At 35.9% G+C, this 20,376-nt stretch overlaps 1 protein-coding gene across 1 annotated transcript in view; it reads left to right on the top strand.

Moving 5' to 3' along the window:
• Positions 1 to 17,886, top strand: part of STAM (signal transducing adaptor molecule) — a 34,564-nt gene extending 16,678 nt beyond the window's left edge. The window contains exons 3-14 of the mRNA XM_027658686.1: positions 581 to 656; positions 738 to 833; positions 1,364 to 1,510; positions 1,781 to 1,871; positions 3,701 to 3,893; positions 4,226 to 4,320; positions 5,553 to 5,641; positions 7,914 to 8,001; positions 10,453 to 10,507; positions 10,843 to 10,996; positions 11,500 to 11,675; positions 12,728 to 17,886. Coding sequence (XP_027514487.1) covers positions 581 to 656; positions 738 to 833; positions 1,364 to 1,510; positions 1,781 to 1,871; positions 3,701 to 3,893; positions 4,226 to 4,320; positions 5,553 to 5,641; positions 7,914 to 8,001; positions 10,453 to 10,507; positions 10,843 to 10,996; positions 11,500 to 11,675; positions 12,728 to 12,977 — 1,510 coding nt within the window. The 3' untranslated portion in view covers positions 12,978 to 17,886. The remainder of the gene's footprint in view (positions 1 to 580; positions 657 to 737; positions 834 to 1,363; positions 1,511 to 1,780; positions 1,872 to 3,700; positions 3,894 to 4,225; positions 4,321 to 5,552; positions 5,642 to 7,913; positions 8,002 to 10,452; positions 10,508 to 10,842; positions 10,997 to 11,499; positions 11,676 to 12,727) is intronic.
• The last annotated feature ends 2,490 nt before the right edge of the window (positions 17,887 to 20,376 follow it).

The raw sequence follows: 20,376 nt of genomic DNA, 5'->3' as shown, positions 1-20,376 counted from the left end.
TATGTTATTTCTATCTACCGCAATATAAGTAAGACCTGAATTCTGTATTTAATTGTTTAGAAACTTTGTAGAATGTCTGACAGGTTTTTTTAGAACTTGTTGGTTCATTGCATGTCTTTATAAATGTTATTCTGTACATTAAAAGAGGCTGAGGAACATAGTGGTGGTAATTCAAAATGAAAGTAGCAAAAGGGTGTTGGTAAATCAGTATGTAAGGAAATATTCTTACATATGTGTATGAAATATAAAGGAGTAGGTGCATGGACTGCAGAGAATTTCAGTTATCTAATTGCAAGGGATTTTATGCATTTCTGGAGTATTTACAGTAATTCTCTCTAAGTACAAAAGGTAACATAAATTACTGCGAGGTTTTGGTCACTAAGAAGGCTACAAATCCTACAGATAGAAATGGCTGCAACTGTTAATGGTGTTAGTTTATTTTTTTTATGTTACACTTACAAGCTACTAAACTGACAATGTTCAGGAGATCTTACTGTCTGCTAAAGTCATCAACATTGTCATGTATGCAATAGAAAATGTTCATTCCATTACATTTTTTTAAATATCTTGTGTTTTTTAGACCTAAAGACTGTCTTCGCTCTATTATGAAGAGGGTGAACCATAAAGATCCTCATGTTGCTATGCAAGCGTTAACGGTAGGTTCTTTTTGATGTAGGGATTTTTTTTCCTGGAAAGTTATATTGCACAAATCTGAGTTTTAATCTTTCTTTTGTTAGCTTCTAGGAGCATGTGTATCAAACTGTGGCAAAATCTTTCATTTAGAAGTCTGTTCAAGAGATTTTGCCAGTGAAGTAAGCAATGTGTTGAATAAGGTAATGTATTGCATTGATTTATACATTTCATCTCTAAGTGAAATCAGAATTGGGTTAATCTTAAAGTGGAATGGGATCTACTTTTGGAAGACTGGAAAGCGGCTGGGGGAGGGGGGTAAGCCTGGATTACTGTGAAGACTGTGGCTTTCAGAAAGAACTTCCTGAATGCCACTTCACAGTAGTTACCTAGGTATTCTGTTTGGGGGAGGTGTGGTGTGTTAATTTATAAATAAACTAATTCCTTTTTCTCATTAAATGACAGCAGTGAAACATTAAATACAAATGTGAAATGGAGATAATACAGGGCTTCAATGTAACCTTATTTTACTTTATTTTGGGCCTAGCTCTTATTGTACTAATACAAATATGATGCTGGTGTACTATTCTCCCTTTCTAATAAAGATATCTTTGAGTGCTAAACTTGACTGTGAAAGAAAGTGTCTATATGGTGTATACTGAACTAAGATGAAAGTACTTGAAATTAAGAACCAATTTCTACATTATTTAACTAGTTTCTACTGTCCATGCAGGGTCATCCAAAAGTTTGTGAAAAGCTGAAAGCCCTTATGGTGGAATGGACTGATGAATTCAAGAATGACCCACAACTTAGTTTAATATCTGCTATGATAAAAAATCTTAAGGAGCAAGGAGTTACTTTCCCAGCTATTGGTTCACAGGTACATTAGATTTTTGTGGTTGTTCTCAAAGGGTATCACAAATTCTTTTTATGCTCAGCTCTGCATTTTACGGTTTGTAGTCTTGGATTCTAGAATGTACTTGGCAAAAAAATGAAAACTCTCTTGTCTTAATAAAACTTCCTTGAGGAGTGAAATGCTCTCACTTACCTTAGATTTTTATATTGCAGATGAATACAAATTGAAATGGTGAACTTAATGCATTGTCAGTTTTTTGTTGGATTTATTTTTACATCTTTCACTTTTGGCTAGGCTGCTGAACAGGCAAAAGCAAGTCCAGCTCTAGTTGCCAAAGATCCTGGTACAGTAGCCAACAAAAAGGAAGAGGAGGATTTAGCTAAAGGTAAGTACATTTACTTGCTGACATGAAGCATATATTGATAAATATCAAAAAAGCAAGAACAAATGTTTTGCTTCCTTCCTCTGTGAATAGTGTATTTATGGATTGGGGTTATGATTTCTATTCCTTTCTTTTTGTAGTCTTCTTGGAGGGTTAGAGATTAAAAGTATTCTATGAGTAAAAAAAATATGAAAAATTTTCAATTTTTACTTTTTTTTTCCTCTTACCAAAGTGAAACAAGTCTTCAAAAATCTCATATTAAGGACATGCCTCTACTGTGGAAATGTTTGATGCAATTGCTGTACTTGGATTTTCCCTCTTTCTGGGGCAAGTGAAGCACACTCATTTGCAATTTAGAGATTTGATGGAAGAAGAAAATAAATATTATGATATAAGTTGTATGCAAAGTATTCTGGGTATACTACTTTTATTCCTTTGAATATTGTTTCTGTAGTATACCTTAAGCTTTGATTGCTGTAAACATAAATGACTGTTAAATGTCTCAGTCCCTGTAAACAAAACTAGGATGGTTTCTTCTGATTTACTGTTGTACTGAAGTATATTTAAAGGTCATTTAATGGTCCTATACCAGATACATGTGAAGATTTATTCTTAGAGTGGTTTGATATTTATGGTTGAGAACTGTTTTTTGAGATCAAACTTCAGCAATGTAAAGGCATCAAATTTTATGTCTTGTACCTGGGATGGCTTTGGGCTTAAAGTTGTAACAATGGCTATTTGTTAAATGAGTGAAGTTCTTTTAGTAGTAGTTGGTGCATGTTTGCAGTTTCTCATCTTAAACTTTTTTTGTTTAGCTGCTGTCTAATATAACATTGATTTGTTTAAATCACCATTAGCCAATCTGTATATGTTACTAATGGTTTCTTCAACAGTCAGTCCATCAAAGTCTGTTTAAATCTGTGTCTTAAAAGTTCATACTCTGCATGTTTCCTAATGTTTGTTTTCTTTGTTTTTGTGTCAACTCTGTCCTTTGTTAAAAATGATCAATTTTTTTTCCACAAACTTGGAGGGGTTTAATATGAGTGAAACCTTTCTGCTCAGTCAAGCTTTAGTAAAAATGAACCAGAGATGTGAAATTATTCAAGAAATGATAGGGATAAAAAAAAAAAGGATAAAATTTAGCTTGTCTAAGCAAAAATAATTTTGTTAATTATGAATTAAGGAGGCACTTCTTTACTGTGGGGGTGACCAAGCACTGGCACAGGTTTCCCAGGGATGTCATGGTCTCCGTCCTTGGAGATATTCACAAGTTGTCTGGACACAGTCCTGGGCAATCAGCTCTAGGTGACCCTGCTTGAACAAGGGATTGGACACAATGACCTCCAGAGGTGCCTTTCAACCTCAGCCAATCTGTATAATCCTCTGATTCTGTGGATCCAGGCTAAAGGCTCCTGTCTAGCAGAGAAAAACTGTGTACTGGAACAGCTGTATTCTTTTAATGTTTCAAGCAATTTGTAAAAGTTCAACATGGTGTAAGATGTAAGTATGTAGATATTTTACATCAGTTCAAGGTTATAACAATAATATAATAATAAAAAATGGATGACTTCACTGAGTTATTCCATTTGTGCTTAAGTGCTGTTTATTCATCCTGTCCCTGTTGAAAGCCTCAGTAAATCTACAGGCAGAATTGTGCTCTCTAGTTGTAAAACATCTTTTTGTTTTTTACTGTTATTTCTAAGGGAAAAGCAGAGGGTGATTAAAATGCAACAGGAATAGAATTATACTAAAAGTTTTCACAGAATTAAATCTTCATATCACTCAGTCCATTTTTATAGGGAATTTTCATATGAGTAACTCTTCTTTTGCAGCTATTGAACTGTCACTAAAAGAACAAAGGCAACAGCAAACAACACTTTCCAGTTTGTATCCGAGCACCTCAAGCCTTTTAACAAACCACAAACATGAGGGCCGAAAGGTTCGTGCAATTTATGATTTTGAGGCTGCTGAAGACAACGAATTAACTTTTAAAGCTGGAGAACTTATAACTATCCTTGATGACAGGTAATTTATATAGAATGTCTACTAGAAGTATATTAGACTGTAAAAATGATTTGGGGATGATGATATCTTCTATGTAGAAGCATGCCTTGGAATACCGTTGCATGGAAACATATTTACATATTAAATACTTTAGTTATCTCCTAGATTTTTTACAAATAAATGTAATTGCATAAAAATTTTTGTGTATACACAAGAATACAGTCTCTGTGTATACAGAAGTTGTATTTATGTACAAGTAATATAAAAGCCTTTTCTGTGTAATTCCTAGGAAAATTCCATGTGAGTGGGTTTTATAATGTATGGGGTTTTGTTGTTTTTTTTTTTATCTTTAGTGATCCAAATTGGTGGAAAGGTGAAACTCACCAGGGTATAGGATTGTTTCCATCTAATTTTGTAACAGCTGATCTTTCTGCTGAGCCAGAAATGAGTAAGTAACATTGTATTTATGTATATATGTTAAATCCTGCCATTGCCTAAGGTATATTTCTGCAGTGATTTTCTTTCCCTTATGGTGGAGTTCAGTTGCAAGTTAATGTGATAACTGAAGTAAAACTGAGGAGCTCTTGCTATGATCTCACAGACAACGGACGTACCTCTTTGTCAGACCAAGGTTGCCCAAGCTGGCTTCTCCTGAAAAATATGATGCTTTCTGTTCTGGCTTTGTTAGTGGATTCCTTGAGACTCATCAAATCACTTCATTGAGACCTGGATAAATGTAGGCATTAGTAGCTTTTTTGTTTAAACTGCCTTTTTGCCTGGTTACAGTGGTACATAACTAATCGAGGTAAAACTGAAGGCCTCTGGGCAGATGTGAGTCAGATTACCAGTGTTTCAAATAGTTCAGGAAACCTACATAGTGTAGCTGTGTATGTGTGCATACATACATGGAAAGAGGGGTTTTCCGTATACTGGTTATCTATTTGTATCTATTTATATCAGTCTAACCTACTCTAAATATTTAATAAAAATATTAAACATTAGAACTAATTCCTGTAAATCTCATGGGTTTGCAAGATTAATCTCCTGTGATCTCAATTCAAGGGTGCTGAAGGTAAGAGCAGGTCAGCAGAATTACATGCTGTAGCAGTCATTTGTGATATGTTTAAATTATCTAGTAGGAGTAATATGATAAGAGTAGTATTTGGCTTTATTGTTCTAGCTTCCACTACAGAGGAATGAGATGCTTTGCAGATATGATTTGATGGAGAAGGAATAGTGAAATTTGAGAACTTTTGATTCTGTATTTTGCTTTGGGGAAAAGAAGGCTCAGTTTGTCATAGATGATTTTATCACTTTTCTCTTAAACCTGACTCATTAGCCCTATTTCTTCCAATTACTCTTTTTTAGTCTTTTTTTTCCTGATGACTTACTAATAAGAATGTTATATGCAAGGAGACTATAATAAAAGACATTTATTTGATAAAACATGTTTCAGTTGACCTTGTGTGAACTGTTGTATTTTTTTAATGCAATTTACAGATTTGTTTAAGAAAATTGTTTGTTTGTGGATTTCAAATGTCAACAAAATACTAATTTTTAAAATTTTCACAGTAGATGTTTCAAATGCAAAAAACCTAGGCAATATACTAGCTGTATTATATTTGTCATTGTTTGTTTATTTTTATTTTGTAAAATTTAGTCTGTCTGTTTGTCTTGCAGTGAAAGCTGAGAAGAAAACAGTGCAGTTCAGTGATGAAATTCAAGTAGAGACAATAGAACCTGAGCCTGAACCAGTTTATATTGATGAAGTAAGCATGCTAAAAGTACTGATTTTCAACTGCTGGTACATTTAAATATGTGATATTTAACCCTGTCATACTGTACTTCAAAAACAAAAACAAAAGAGAATGGGAAGGGAAAGTCGATTTAATTAAAATAAAAAGAAATCTGCAGTATTCTCATTTCTTTAAGAGTCTTGAATTTCTTAGGAATTTCTGAAACCGAATTTGGAAACTACATTCCATTTAGGGCCCTACTCCCAGATTGTACATCTATTTACCTCCAAACTAGAAACTTGATGTTGAGTGACAAATTTGCTTTCAAATTTTACTTTTAAGTACTTCAGGATACCTCAGAGATATCCATCTTGACTCCTGTCTTAGATTTATTTCCAGTATAACCACCACTGTCTACCCTCAGAATCAAAGATCTCTTTCCATCTCTGAAAATGGAATATTTTTCCCCTGCCTTTTTTTTTTTCCCTTGACACAAGTTCTGTCATTTTTGACATGAGAAATCAGTTACTGCCTCCCTAAAGTCCTGTTAAAGTCCCACCTAAAAAACTTCTTCCCGAGAGATATTAGTTTGTAATCCACCAAAATAGCTTATCTCAGCCCTTCCTTGAGGTGCCTTGCAGCTTTTGTCTTCCGTGAGTCTGTGTCAGTTTTTTGGTTTAGTGTCTTCTTTTGTTTTTAAATTTGCTGTAGTATAATAGTAAGAAAGTAATTCATTTGGCTTTTCCCTTCCTTTCCAGAGTTTAAGGAGGACAAAACATGATTTTATTTTCTACTTTGATACAACCTATATAACTCTGGCCTGATGAAGGCTATTTATTTGATAGTACTCATATAAAAAGTGATTTAAAATCTTTTACATATAAGGTTTCATTAAGCAATATAACTCACTCTGAGACATATTTTTCAAAGAGTTTATGCCTGTTCATTTTCTAACCTTTGGTATTTTTGTTATAAGAGGGTTGCACTTAAACTGGTTAATCAAGGATGACTTCTTCTGAAATCAACCATGCAACCCCTCCAAACATCATCTTAAAAAAATCGTGTGTGTGTGTATATATATGTGTGTGTGTATATATATGTGTGTGTGTATATATATGTGTATGTATCATCATGGCTGGGCTTCGTGAACGAAGATTTGGGAAAGGCTCTATTCTTACAAATACACTGGTGGCTAAAAAGGCCAGTACAAGATAGACATGTCCGATTGCAAAAGGCACAGCAGAAAGACTCCTTAGGTGGAATATTCTGCAAGGCACAATTCTTTCTGTGTTGTCTTCTCCTCAAGAGTGACCCTGTGTGCGTTCTTGAAGGAAACAGCAGCGTTATAGATGGTGTGTCTCCAGACCTCCCGACTGGAGGCCAGAGTAGACCAGTTATGTTGATCAGTATGACCAAGGCTGAGATGTTGTTTCAGGGAGTCCTTGTATCTCCTCTTTGGGGCTCTTCTCACGCGGCAGCCGGTGGCAAGTTCACCATAGAGCAGGATCTTAGGGAGGCGGTGGTCCTTCATCCTTGAGATGTGCCCTGCCCAGCGCAGCTGTGTTCTCAGCAACATGGCCTCAATACTTGTGACTGCTGCTTGTTCTAGAACAGATGTATTGGTCACATAATCTGACCAGTGGATGTTTAGGATTGTACGAAGGCAGTGTTGATGGAAGTGTTCTAGGAGACGCAGGTGGTGGCGGTAGATGACCCATGATTCGGAACCATATAAAAGAGTAGACAGCACTATGGCTCTGTAAACACTGATCTTGGTACTTTTCTTCAAGTGTTTATTATGCCAAACTCTTTTATGGAGTTTTCCATATATGTGTGTATATATATATATATATATATAGGTAATGACATGGCTCATACACTGAATAGGCCCTATACACTTAAAAATGCAGGATAGATTTTCAGTGAATTTGAAGTACTCTCTCCATGTATTCTGTCAAAATATTTCCACTAATCCCACTAGGTGGTGTTATTGCGTATGTAATGACTAGAATCGAAAAATAGAAGCTGCTCAGAAAATACTGTTTAGAAGGACTTGTAGGAATAAAGGAGTATTCTGCACATTCCGCTTTTTACTACTATTGATTTTTGTCAATTGGCTTTTCCTTGTTAAAGCATCTTCATTCCTATAAAGTAGCATGTATGATTTGTATTTTCTTAGTCTAGATGATTCTCAAGTGCCAAGAGATCAAAATGGCTGTTGTAAACAGCTGCTTTAGTTTACTATCTTGAAAGTGCTAATTTCCTGCCTGCTGTATGTGCCTTAATTATACAACTTGTGTTCTAGGATAAAATGGACCAACTCTTACAGATGTTACAAAGTGCAGATCCATCTGATGACCAGCCAGACCTCCCAGAATTGCTTCATCTTGAGGGTAAGAAAGTACTGTTTTGTTGTTGTTGTTTTCCTCTCTATTAATTACCTATATCAAACCAAACTGAAACTAAGTTGAAACTACTTCAGCTTCATGTGCATGCAAGAAGCATGCCTGAGAAAAGTGCCTGAGCCATAATTATCTTCTCACTTCCTTTTTTTCACATCTAAGAGACCAAAGTGCAAAATCTTAACTTAAAACAAGCCTACTCCTCTCTCAAGAAAACCATTTTCTATATTCTTTTCCTTTTCGAGACCCATAAATATTTAATTCAATCATATTCATCCATTTTTTTTTTTTCCTTCATAGAGTAGCACAGCATGAGTGGCAAAAGGAGTGTAAGGAAGATTCCATGAAAGGAAGCAGAAATACTACTAAGGTTTAGAATAAATCTGTGGGTGTCTCACATGCTTTTCACTTGCATGTGTATTTCTGTAGGAGTTGCATATTAACAAATACTTTATAGAATGCTACAAATTATGCTAGTCTTTTAGAGTCAAATTATTCAGACTACCTCTTCACAGAGGCATTATAGACCATTTTACCTGGGTTGATATATGCACCAAAATTTTTGGGAGGGAACTTAGAGAAGGAAGAAAAGAAACTTACTGATTATGAGACAGAACATAGGCTTAGACTGACAATTCAGATAGGACCAGACTTTGCCAAGAAAATGGCAGGTTCTACATCTATCTAGAAGTTAATCATGGAAGTGTATAGGTTTATAAGCTTTTGGGTATGTCCCATCTTTCCACATCCATCTGGTTCATTATGCCTGTAAATGAATCCTGTTTTAGGAACTGCACATCAGTGAACTGTCTACACATATTCTAGTTCCACTAAAGCTAAAGAGGGGTAAAAAGAAACATGACCGGTTTTATTCTTTCAAGTCCCAAATATAGCTATAGAGGCTGTTGTCTAAGAAGCAGATTGCCTGTATCTGGTCCAGGACAGAGGCAAAGAAATTAAAAGGTATGCTTGTCCACCAACCTCCAGATATGGCTTAGATTAGGATTTCCTTGCAAATGCATCATGAGATCATTAAAAGAATGCTGAATTTTATATTGAATTGTGGGACTGGTCCTAGAATCTGAAAGCAGTGGTAGGATCAGATGATTGCTCTTCAGCTACCTACAACAGCACTTGCTGTAGTCCTGCAATGCCAATACAAGATTACCTGCTCTACGCTTAAGTAGGCCTTGGTGAGCTACTGTTTTTGGCATAGGTTCTGGGAATTTTGTTACAGATATATTTTGAATCCTTGATTCCTACCAGTGGTGACAGGTGCTGATTAATATTTGACAGAAAACCCACTTAATTTTCTTCTGCCAGCCACATGTCCAGTCACAAATTCTTTAAATTGGAGAGCTCATCCTAACACGTTCGGGAGCCCAGGGTTTGTGGTTGGCAACAGTGCAGTCATCATGTTAGCATACAGACGTCTGAGCAATCCTTGTCATGCCTTTTACCACACTTTATGCTGTACATAAAAATAGGCAGAACTTAGACCAGGTTTTACATCTTTTCTCAGAATTTCTGTCAATGTATTACTAATTTGAGGTTCAAAGAAGTAGATGGGTATCTCTCACACAACTCATTCACCTGGTGTTGCCTTTGAGGAACACAATAGTAGTACCCTTTCATGCATCATGGCCCAGACATTTTCAGGACCTTCTTTATTCCTAATATCCAAAACTTCCCTTTTAGCTTCCTTGTCAGTTTATTTTACATTTGACAAATTCTGTCTTTCTGTTAATTAACTGTGGTTTGCTTGGCAGTTGGGTGAATCCCATGTCCTTGTGCTGAAAGGAAGCAGGGGGTGCATTTTTGTTTATTTTAATGCTTTTCTGTTCTGCTTCTGGTAAGCTTTTGTGTTGGTTTTCGCACGTTAGTGGTTTGAAAAAGCCCCCCTCCCCCAATTAGGGTTCTAGTGAGAGAGAAATGTGCCAATAGTGTCTTTGACGTGCAGGTGATTGAAACATTGCATCCCGTTTTCTTCTTCATTGTTTTCATAGATAGTCTTTTTGTAGTATTGTTAGTTGAGCACAATTTGCAGTGGCAAATTTTCTTCCTTGAAGAAGAGATCACCTCTCAGATTTGCTTGAACATTTTAATGCAAAATAGTTTCAGTTTTATGCTTCCTGGATGTTAAATGTGTTTTGCTTCACTTTATTTTAAAATGGACTTTTGAAATTTTACCAGTAGTGAAAACTTCAGCTGGATCTCATTCTTAAATTTTTCATGATGCTCCCTATAAATTTGTTACTATATTAGTAACATACTGTAAATATGTTACTATAAATTTTTGGCATGCAGATTACAGTAATGAACTAAAAAAAATGGACTAGCATCTACACATTTCTGTCTTGTAATTTTTTTTAAATTACTTTCTGACTTTGCAGTATGGAAATGTTTATTACGCTGTTATATTTTAACGTCTTTCTATTCTAGCAATGTGCCACCAGATGGGACCTCTCATAGATGAAAAGTTGGAAGATATAGACAGGTAAAAAAAAAAGTCATGTATTTTGACTCAAATTAAAATTCATTTTTAGAAATACCAGTCTTATTACTTAATGATATCTTTATAATTTTTATGAATATTGGCAAAGAAAATAGGTGTACTTATTAGTAGTTTCTCCTTTGGAAAGAAGTCTGAAGGTTTTTTCCCCTATAAAATATTATGATATTTTATAATATTGTACCACTTGATGCTCTTGTCAGACATGACTTCACAGCAAGAATATGTTGCTTATCACACCTCATGAAATATCTCTGTATTGTCTGTTCTATACTGAAGTTATCCAAATTGTAGAATAAACTGTAAAATATATTTTCTAGGAGACATTCGGAACTTTCAGAGCTCAATGTTAAAGCAATGGAGGCTCTTTCTTTGTATAACAAATTGGTGAATGAGGACCCAATGTATTCCATGTACGCAAAACTACAAAACCAACAGTATTACATGCAGTCATCTGGTGTTTCTGGCTCTCAGGTGTGTATGTAACCTTGAATAGCCATTGACCTTATCAAGTGCATACCTACTGAGCAGTGTTTTCTCTCAACACAGTACGTAGACAAATAAAAATAAAAATGTTTTATTTCAGCTGCAAGCTTTGGATGTTCTCCTTTTGCAGATTCTAACGCTTTTAGTTTTTGTCTGTTCAGTTCCTTTTGATCAAGGAAAAAGCCCATCCTGGGCTTTGAGTTGTATATAAAATTAAAAATTCAAGCTGCCAGGGCTTTGCATAGTTGGTCGAAGAAAGTAAAGAACCGAGAGAGGTACTATTCCTGGTTAAGATTTGCCCTCCCCTATCTACTCAGAGATAGCCATCAACATGGAAATACTGCCATGAAAGAATTACCATTTTTAACTTCAGTAATTTAAATTAGAGGAAATTAAAGGGTTGAGAGGCTATCTTTAAGGTCTAGTGTCAGATATTAAATAGCAAATTTTCTTGTATTTTATTTCTAATATTCCTTTATTTAACTTCCTAGGTTTATCCGGGGCAAACTCAAAGTAACACATACTTGGTTGCAGGGAGTGCACAGATGGGCCATATTCAAGGTTACAATCTTCCTCCTGAACAGCTCCCTTCTCTCAGCCAAGGCACAGTTACTCCATCTGCCAGCTCAGTACTGCCTGGTCAGCCTGCACAGACATCTTACACGAAGTAATTTTAAATATTTTCCTATTCAAGTTTAAATCAATTTAAACATAAAGGACTACAGATAATTTTTAAAGGAGACTTTTTTCCTTATGAAAGTGTAACTATAAACACAACTGAAAGATACTTTAGTGCAATTATTTCCAATGTGCTTTTTATTGGTGTCATGTATTTGTTAAAAATTCCTGTCAAACTTCTCTATATTTCTTTTATATAAAAAATAGAGAAAATTATATAGACATGACTTAGTAGTAACTTTTAATATACATTTAATGATGAAGGTTATCTGCTGCTCTTGCTGGCTTAGCATAATTTCTGTATATTCTACAGTTCTTTTTTTTCAAATATCTTACCACAGAAGAATGGGGAGAATTCTGCTCATTTTGGAAAATAAGTGAATGGGCTATGATTACTTACTAAAGCTTATGCAGCTTGCCCATATAAAGGATTTACAAGAGGCTTTCTACATTGGGTAGATGGCCGAAGATGCTAAGCTTTGGTTAAGCCACCTATATTGTGAAAAACTTTTGAATTGGCTTTAGGAAAAGATTAGGGGATTTGGGTATTTTGGGGTTTTGGCTTGTTGGTTCTTTTTTTTTTATTTTATTTTACTGTCTGTGTAAAGTAATTTTATTCTAGAAAGTTGGGAGAGACGTCAATCTTGAGTCATTAATATATTTGATAATTTCTGTCCCCCAAAGTTACTTACTTGGTATAGTAAGGCATACCTTGATAAAGTGAGTTTCTGCATAATTCACCTGACTTGTTTTGCTATTTAAAAGAGTTGGTTGGATTTATGAAATAGTTCGGTTGGGTTTTGTTTTTTTCTGTGAACAAAATGGAAAACAGATAGCCCCATCTTTCACCTGGATTCCATGTTGCACCTTAAAATAAAACAAAAGTATAGATTCACAGTCTAATTTTAAATCCAAGCAAGGTGTCCTGTGTAAGAGATTTTTGTGTGTATATATAGAACAACTGAAGAAGCAGTAAAGTTTTGCTGTTCTGTTGGTAAATTGTTTGTAAATTTAACTTGAAATTTTTATTTTTTTTTTCAGTGCAATGGTTGGTTCTGTTGCTGGAAGTACTTACTCTAACCAGGCTTCAGTGTATAGTCCACCACCTGCTACTGTTGATGTTGCTGCTTATCAGAATGCTGGAACTAATATGTCCCAGGTGCCAAACTATAACTTAGCATCTACAGCTCTACCACAGACAGCAGGCAGTCAGCAAGCACCTCCACAACAACCACAGCCTCCACCACCTCAACAACCACAGCATAGTTACTCACAGAAGGCTCTACTATAGGATCCAGGACTTCTGATTCCTAATCTTCTTTAACCTCTGCTAAAGGCAGTTGGCGATTCTATGAGTTTCTTCCTTTAATCTCTTAAACTTTGTTTATCCTCAGCTTAATAAGAATCTCTCTTGGTGAACAAGTTCAATTTGCACTGACTTTTTAGGATTTTTTTTTTAATTTTGCAGAGGAACTGATATATTTAGGAAATTTACTTCCTTTTAAAATGCCTAAAAATTGGTACAAGATTATTTATGTATGGTAAAATTGGCTAGTCTGTGAAAACTCAACATTTGCAAACTGTTGTGGCATATATGTTATGTACGTATAGTGTGTGATTGCAGTAGTGCCCATTTCGTATAGCTGTGGTGGTTGTGTGAATATATTTAACACAATGTTTAAAAATAATTTACTTTACTATTTTATTTTAATCATGAACTGACAACCATATTTCATAGTTTCGTGTAGTTTTAAGACAGATGTGATGTCATTTTCCAATGCAGGAATAGCAGTAATTCTGCATATCGTGGTTACAATTATGAGCTAGGGTCTATATATGAATTTACAGACTTATCTGAGTCTAGGTTTCACTACTTCTTGAACTGAACACAAGTGTATCATGACTATTAGATAGCTTATCTACCAAAGTAAACTCGTTAACTAGTAAGTGATTTGGGGGGATAACAGCAAATTATGATTCTGCTTTGGACATAATTAATAACTTAAAACTACTATTCAGAGGCTGCTAAACATATGGGACCATGCAACAGATCAGGATCTTGCATTTTGTCATGAGAAGCATGTAATTTATTTTTTCCAAGTTGTTTTTTACAATGAGAACTAGAACTATGTTCTATGTGTGTTGGTAGAGATTACACCAAAGAAAGACAAAGGAATTGAATTGGAAGAGAAACAATGGAGTTTTAAACTGGAACACACAACATGAATTACACTATTTTATTTGAGTCTTCTTAATTAGAACATGGAGAATTATGGACATTTAAATCACTTTGCTGAACAAACCTTCAGGGCTTCGTTTTATCTCTTGTGGCCTTGCTTAGCAATTTGTTCTGTTTACTGTTCTAACACAAACACTTCTGCCTTAAATGTCTGTTTCAATTTTCAGTTGTACCATTTGATTTATCAGCCCTTCTATAGTATCAATAGTTTATGAAGCATCTCATTTTAATCGACATTCAGGTTACTTTGAATTCTCTTCTGCAGCAACGTGTATTAGCCCGTTTTAAACCCTTGTGTTTCTCAGTAACTTAGTCAGCTGGGTCTTTAAGGCACTGTATTTTCTTTCTGTGGCTGAGGTGCTACAAAAAAACATGGTAATTGAAGGCAGCATTTTAGGTGTGCTTGATCTGAGTTTCTTTTACAAAGACTGTTGTTATTTTGCATTTGTATTCAGTCTAGTAATGCATCCTGGTTTTGTCTTTTTCAGCTACTTTAATTCCTCTTAAAGCAATACTAGATGGCTTCAACATCAGATCTGTGTTTTTAGTCTTGCTACTGTGTGTCAGAAATTGTTTGCTTATATGTATTATATTTTAGTGTAATGCTTCTGGAATTAAATGTTGCAATTGTACATTATACTATAAAATGACCTCAGTTATCCTATACACTCCTGCATCTGTTCACAGCTACCTAACATGCCTTTGTTTCACTATTTTAATTGACACTGGTGTTTTGCCAGATGCTTTCAGATGACTACTTTGTATGACTTTTGACAGGGTTGGTTACAAAACATGCCCATAGCTGGTCTGTTCCAGTTGGAGATGTTCTAGCCAGCTGATTGTTCTAATACTAGTATTTTCACATTTTTTTTCTCTAGAATTCTTATGCACCCTCGCAAACTGTCATTAGTTACTTCACTACTTGGTAGCATCATAAAAGCCTGTGGAATTTGAAAAGAAATACTAAGGGAAAAATAATAATCCAAGATATTGTGTCATAGATAATTTTTTAAGGATTGAAGAGGTGATCTCTTTAGAAAAGACATGTAGTATAATTTAGTGTTCTCTGTATGCATTCAGTACCTTATTCCAAAATCAGTTATACAATGTGTATAGAAATGTATAATTTATACACAAAAGTGAAAATAAGTTTTGATTCTATAGTTCTTAGTCCCTGATTGAAAGAGAAACTTGAAGCATCGAGATAGTGTGGCTAACATTGACTGTTGTATTCTTAGGTTTTCACATGTTGTGCCACATGTTCACTAACAGCCTGTGGAACTTCTGTACAGAAAAGACCCAGCAAACATGCTTTTTTTTACTAATTTGTCATTGTTTTTAAAATTTTGGAGTCTTTTCTTGACATACAGAAATGCTTGTTCCTGGTTTCTCATTTGAATGCTGAAGCCTTAAGTGTATCTTAAGTTCTTCTGCTTTCCAACTTGCTTATTTTGGGCATTCAGCCATGTTTATGAAAAATAAAATCACCTTTCATTTATATTTATCATGACCAAAAAAAACACTTGCTAAATTCAATGCCCCTCTAAATTCAATATAATGAAAGTTTTGAATAAAAGATGGACACTTTATATTTTCCTTCCCGCCTTTATTAAAGTCACTGCTCTAAGCTATGCCCTGTAACAGACTGGGAATTTTAGTTGATTTTGATTCAGATTTCATTGTCTACAGCTGGTGCAGTAGGTCACTATTTTTAGGTTCAGAGTCTTAGTGTTTCTGCTGCAACCTACATTTTCCATTTCACATGCAATTTTCTGATTAAATGAAATTTGGAGCTGTGTTGCTTTGTGTTGATTTTTCTCATCAGAAAAGTTAATTTTATCTCTTGCTTGGTTGTGTCCTGTATGCTCAATACTCTAAAGTGATACCTTCTCCTACCTTGCTAGATGCTGTCATTGCATGAATTCATTCAGTCATCCTCTTGTATTCTCTGTGATAACTTAGAAATTTTATGTCAGTTCAGCTCCTCTCTGTGCGTTTGGTATCATGAACCTGGAGATGCCATTGCTGGTCCTTCTCTGCCATGATTGATTCTCAGATTCGTCATTTATGTGTTGTTTTGACCAAGTTCATGTATGTTCCACCTTACTGTGGTATTAAACACAGAAATGTGGGTGAATGGAAGAAAGTACACATGCAGCTACTGTGTGGAAAAGCTTTTTAGCAATTAAATAAAATGTCAGAAAGTTAAACTGTTTGAAAGTTAAGAATCCTTGGAAATGTTACTCATGTTCCAATAGAAGACCTAATTTTTGAATTCCTTGTTTCTTTACATGTAAATTGTTGATGTAAGGCTGAAATGTTTTCAAAATATTTTGTATAACCCTTTGTCACTTAACCCTTTCATTAAGGAATACAAAAATGCTAATTACCTTCAGAAGGGGTATTTCAGTACCTTGGTTAGCCTGAACTGGAGCAAATTCTGGAAAGTGCCTTCTGTGCATTTCACTTCTATAAGCAAAACTTGTTTAACCCGTGTATCATCTCAATTTATGTGGGCATAACAAAGGTGTTAAGATTTACTGTAAAACATCCCAGAAAAAAACTGAGGCAGTGTGTTGAAATTTGCTGTATTGATGTCATGGCACTGTGTTCCAGAGTGCTCAGCTCCAGGAACCTATTTGTCCACCTCTGTTTAGTAAGTGGTACTGGTGTAGATGTGTATTTAATGTCATTGGCCAGAACACATACAGACAGCAGTAAAACAACAGTAAAAAGAAGCAAAATATAAGAATTACTGCAGGCTTCTCAACAGGTGTGGGGCAGCATGCTGCCCTCATGGTACAGTTACTGTTCATGAACTTTGAGTTGGAAGAACTGAAATGAATTTGAACTTCAGAAAATTCTGCCAGATTGAAAATGATTAGATGTAACGAAGGTGATAAATTTGCTCTTAATACCATGTACTTATTTTGCTGATTAAATCTAGGCTGCTATTATAGTTCTCTGATTTCATCTAGATGGCAGGAACATCAGATTTACACTGGAGAACTGCTTAATACCTCATTCTCCAATTTTTTTTAGTGTTTTCTCTAATATCACTTACTTTATTTTTCACTCACATTTCAAAGATATCTCTACAGTCTTTACATACAAAAGTCTTACCTTATTCCTTCTCTGCTGAGTTTCACAGAATGAAAAAGGATATCTCTAATTACAGCAGCTACAGTGGCACTTTGAATTACACAGCTGCAGCTTCCTTTGAGGAAGACGCGTGTATCTATTTTGAAGAACAAGGGAGCATAATTTTTCCAGTTAAAACCTTGGAGGAGATATTTTTAAAGAAAAAGATAGAGTAAAAGTTACAGAAACCTCCATTACTAACAGCAGGCAGAATCATTTTTTTCTCTGTTACTCAGTCTTAGTAAAGCTGACCGACTCCACACTACAGCTACTCCTTTCTCATTTTCGGCTGCAATGAAGAATAGTGACCTTCATACATAGACTGTCCAAAACCATAGGAAAACATGGAGAAGGCCTTGACATCTGAACTTTTTCCTTCAATTTGTAAAAAACACTATCTACATTTTTGAAGCCTTGTTTCTTGAATTAGGATGGTTGTGTTTAAAAACATTCCATTTGCTACTATGTAAAATTGCAGATCTGAAGATCTCTTTTTATGCTGCTGCCTTGGCAAAAAGGTGGTAGGGGCTTTTGTTCTTCTATCCTGCATGTCCTTCTGGAATCCAAATAATTTTTGTCTTTGTCATGAAAAAGAAACCTGCTGCAATCTGCTTTGGTTTTAATAAAGTGTACACAGTAGCAAAGTGCATTTTTGTTTGGCTTTGTTTGTTTTGATGCTCCCTTTGATGTTGGCATATGTATATATTTAGATATACTACACTGTTTTACAAAAATTGTTTTAGTAAATAACACTATTTGTAAAAACTGTTAATTGTTTTTAGTATGAATGCAAAATATTAAAGTTGGAGTATTTAGTTCATTACGTTGCAAAGTCAGTTTATAAATTTAATGGAAGAATAATCTGAAAATTACTTCCTTTGCTGGATGGATTTTTGGTTATCCAGGGTGGAGGGTTGTGGGTTTTTTCGGTATAATGCTTACTCACATATTACATTATTTGTCATAGAATCATAGAATAGATTGGGTTGGAAAAGACCTCCAAGATCATCAAGTCCAACCCCTGATCCAACTCCAATTACTATATCATGGCACTAAGGGCCACGTCCAGTCTCTTTTTAAAAACCTCCAGGGATGGTGAATCCACCACCTCTCTAGGTAGGCCGTTCCAATGCCTGATAACCCTCTCTGTAGAGAATTTCTTCTTAACATCTAACCTAAACCTCCCCTGGTAGAGCTTGAGCCCATGTCCCCTTGTCCTATTGTTGGTTGCCTGGAAGAAGAGACCAACCCCCACCTGGCTATAACCTCCCTTCAGGTAGTTGAAGAGAGTGATGAGGTCGCCTCTAAGCCTTCTCTTCTCCAGACTAGACAACCCCAGCTCCCTCAGCCTCTCCTCATAGGACTTGTGCTCAAGTCCCTTCACCAGCCTTGTTGCTCTTCTCTGGACCCGCTCCAGCACCTCAATATCCTTCCTGAACTGAGGGGCCCAGAGCTGAACACAATACTCAAGGTGTGGCCTCACCAATGCAGAGTACAGGGGAAGGATCACCTCCCTGCTCCTGCTGGCCACACTGTTCCTGATCCAGGCCAGGATGCCACTGGCCTTCTTGGCCACCTGGGCACACTGCTGGCTCATGTTCAACCTCCTGTCGATCAGCACCCCCAGGTCCCTTTCCACCTGGCTGCTCTCCAGCTACTCTGTCCCCAGCCTGTAGCGCTGCAAAATGGATTATTTTCAGTCAAGGCTGTTTTGGTTGATACTGTTTGGGATCTATGTTTTAAGTGAGAAATGAGAATTAAGCCATTATGAGAGAGCTTGTGGAGGAACTTCCACTGATTAAGGCTGATTTGTACTTCTTAAAATTCACATCAACGTTGGGAGTATATGTGGGCAACATGCAATAATGCAGATAATCATATGGAGTTAAAAAAGGCAAATAAGTATTTCAAGTTGTAAATTTAGAGCAGCTTTAGAGTGCAGTCTCGATATATAATAATAAGGAATGTAGCGATTGTAGAATCTCATATTTTGCTTTGACTTTGCCTAACTCTGTTAAACATTAGTTTTGAGTCCTTATGCATGCACCTTTGATCTCTAAAACACAGTGCAGGTTGGTGCTTATGCCCCATGTTCCCAGGATTGGTGACATCTACTACCTTAGCAGTTGTACTTTGGACCCTCATAGAGGTGCAGAATCCAGCAGGAACATGTTGGGTGGTTAGTAGATTCTGTCATGAGTGAGACATTGCTCAGTAGAACAAACTCATTGACTGGTCAGTGTCTCTATTTACCACTTTCTGGCTACAGGAAGCACACGTACCAAAAGAGAAAACTCTTCAGCGTACCCATACTTGGACCACTCAACTTTATACTATAACAGTTTTGTAAGATTGATTTACTAATAAGGAAACAAATCTTTCCTGCTACTGAAATCACAATAGAATCTATTTCTAGCCAGTTGAGATGGCTCGCCCCTGTTGACTCATGCATCCTCAGGTATTTGTGGATTATGCAGAGGTGTTTTATTTCACAGTCTATGTGCCAGACTGTCCTGATTTACTGTGCTTCACAAAGGAGTGTGAACATTTAGATCACTTGGTTTAAAGGCTTTTAGACTTGCAAGATTTCCCCCAAATTAGCCTTTTTCTTTCCCTAGTGACATGCTTTCATAGCTGATGCTGTTGCATTGTGGTGAAGTTAGGCAAACCCTGCAGCAAAGGTCGTGTGGCCAGAGGAATATAGGTAATATAATGATTTTCATAAAAATATGTTGGTTTATGTAAGAACAAATAACTCTTGGCTCAGCCAAGGGCAGCAAAGTCGTGTTTCTCTGAATGTATGTATGAACACAGGACCAGCATCAAGCACCTCACTGAAATGTGCTATTGAAACTTTGAAATAGATTGTTTGGTTTTTTTCCAGAGAACTCAAGACTGGTGAGACTCTTTTTAGGGGTGTGTTTGTTCAGAGGGCTCTCCTTCCTCCTGGTGTGGTGAGGAAAAACAAATAGTGAAGAATTTTTTGCTTTAATGGAGTTCACAATCTCACTTCATAACAAATTTCTTGCAGCTTCTGTGGAATCAGGATTTACATTACCTGATTGTGTGGATAATGACAGGTAGGATATAGCATTCGTAATTTTTAAAATTCCTCCTGCTCACTTATCTATAAAGTAAGGAATTTTAATTAAGCAGTTTATTTTAGTAAGCTTGTTCTCTCAAAACAGATGTGCTTTCTACTCTTGAGTACTTCTTATCTTCTGGATAATCAAGGTTTCCTGTAAATGGTGGCTGTTCCTTCCAAGGTTTCAGAGTCCCTCTGATCACTTCAGGGGGCAGCTATTTATCC

This window comes from Corapipo altera, unplaced genomic scaffold, assembly GCF_003945725.1.
Source record: "Corapipo altera isolate COAL_440 unplaced genomic scaffold, ASM394572v1 63, whole genome shotgun sequence".
Lineage (NCBI taxonomy): Eukaryota > Metazoa > Chordata > Aves > Passeriformes > Pipridae > Corapipo > Corapipo altera.
This window is presented reverse-complemented; position numbering and strand designations above follow the sequence as displayed.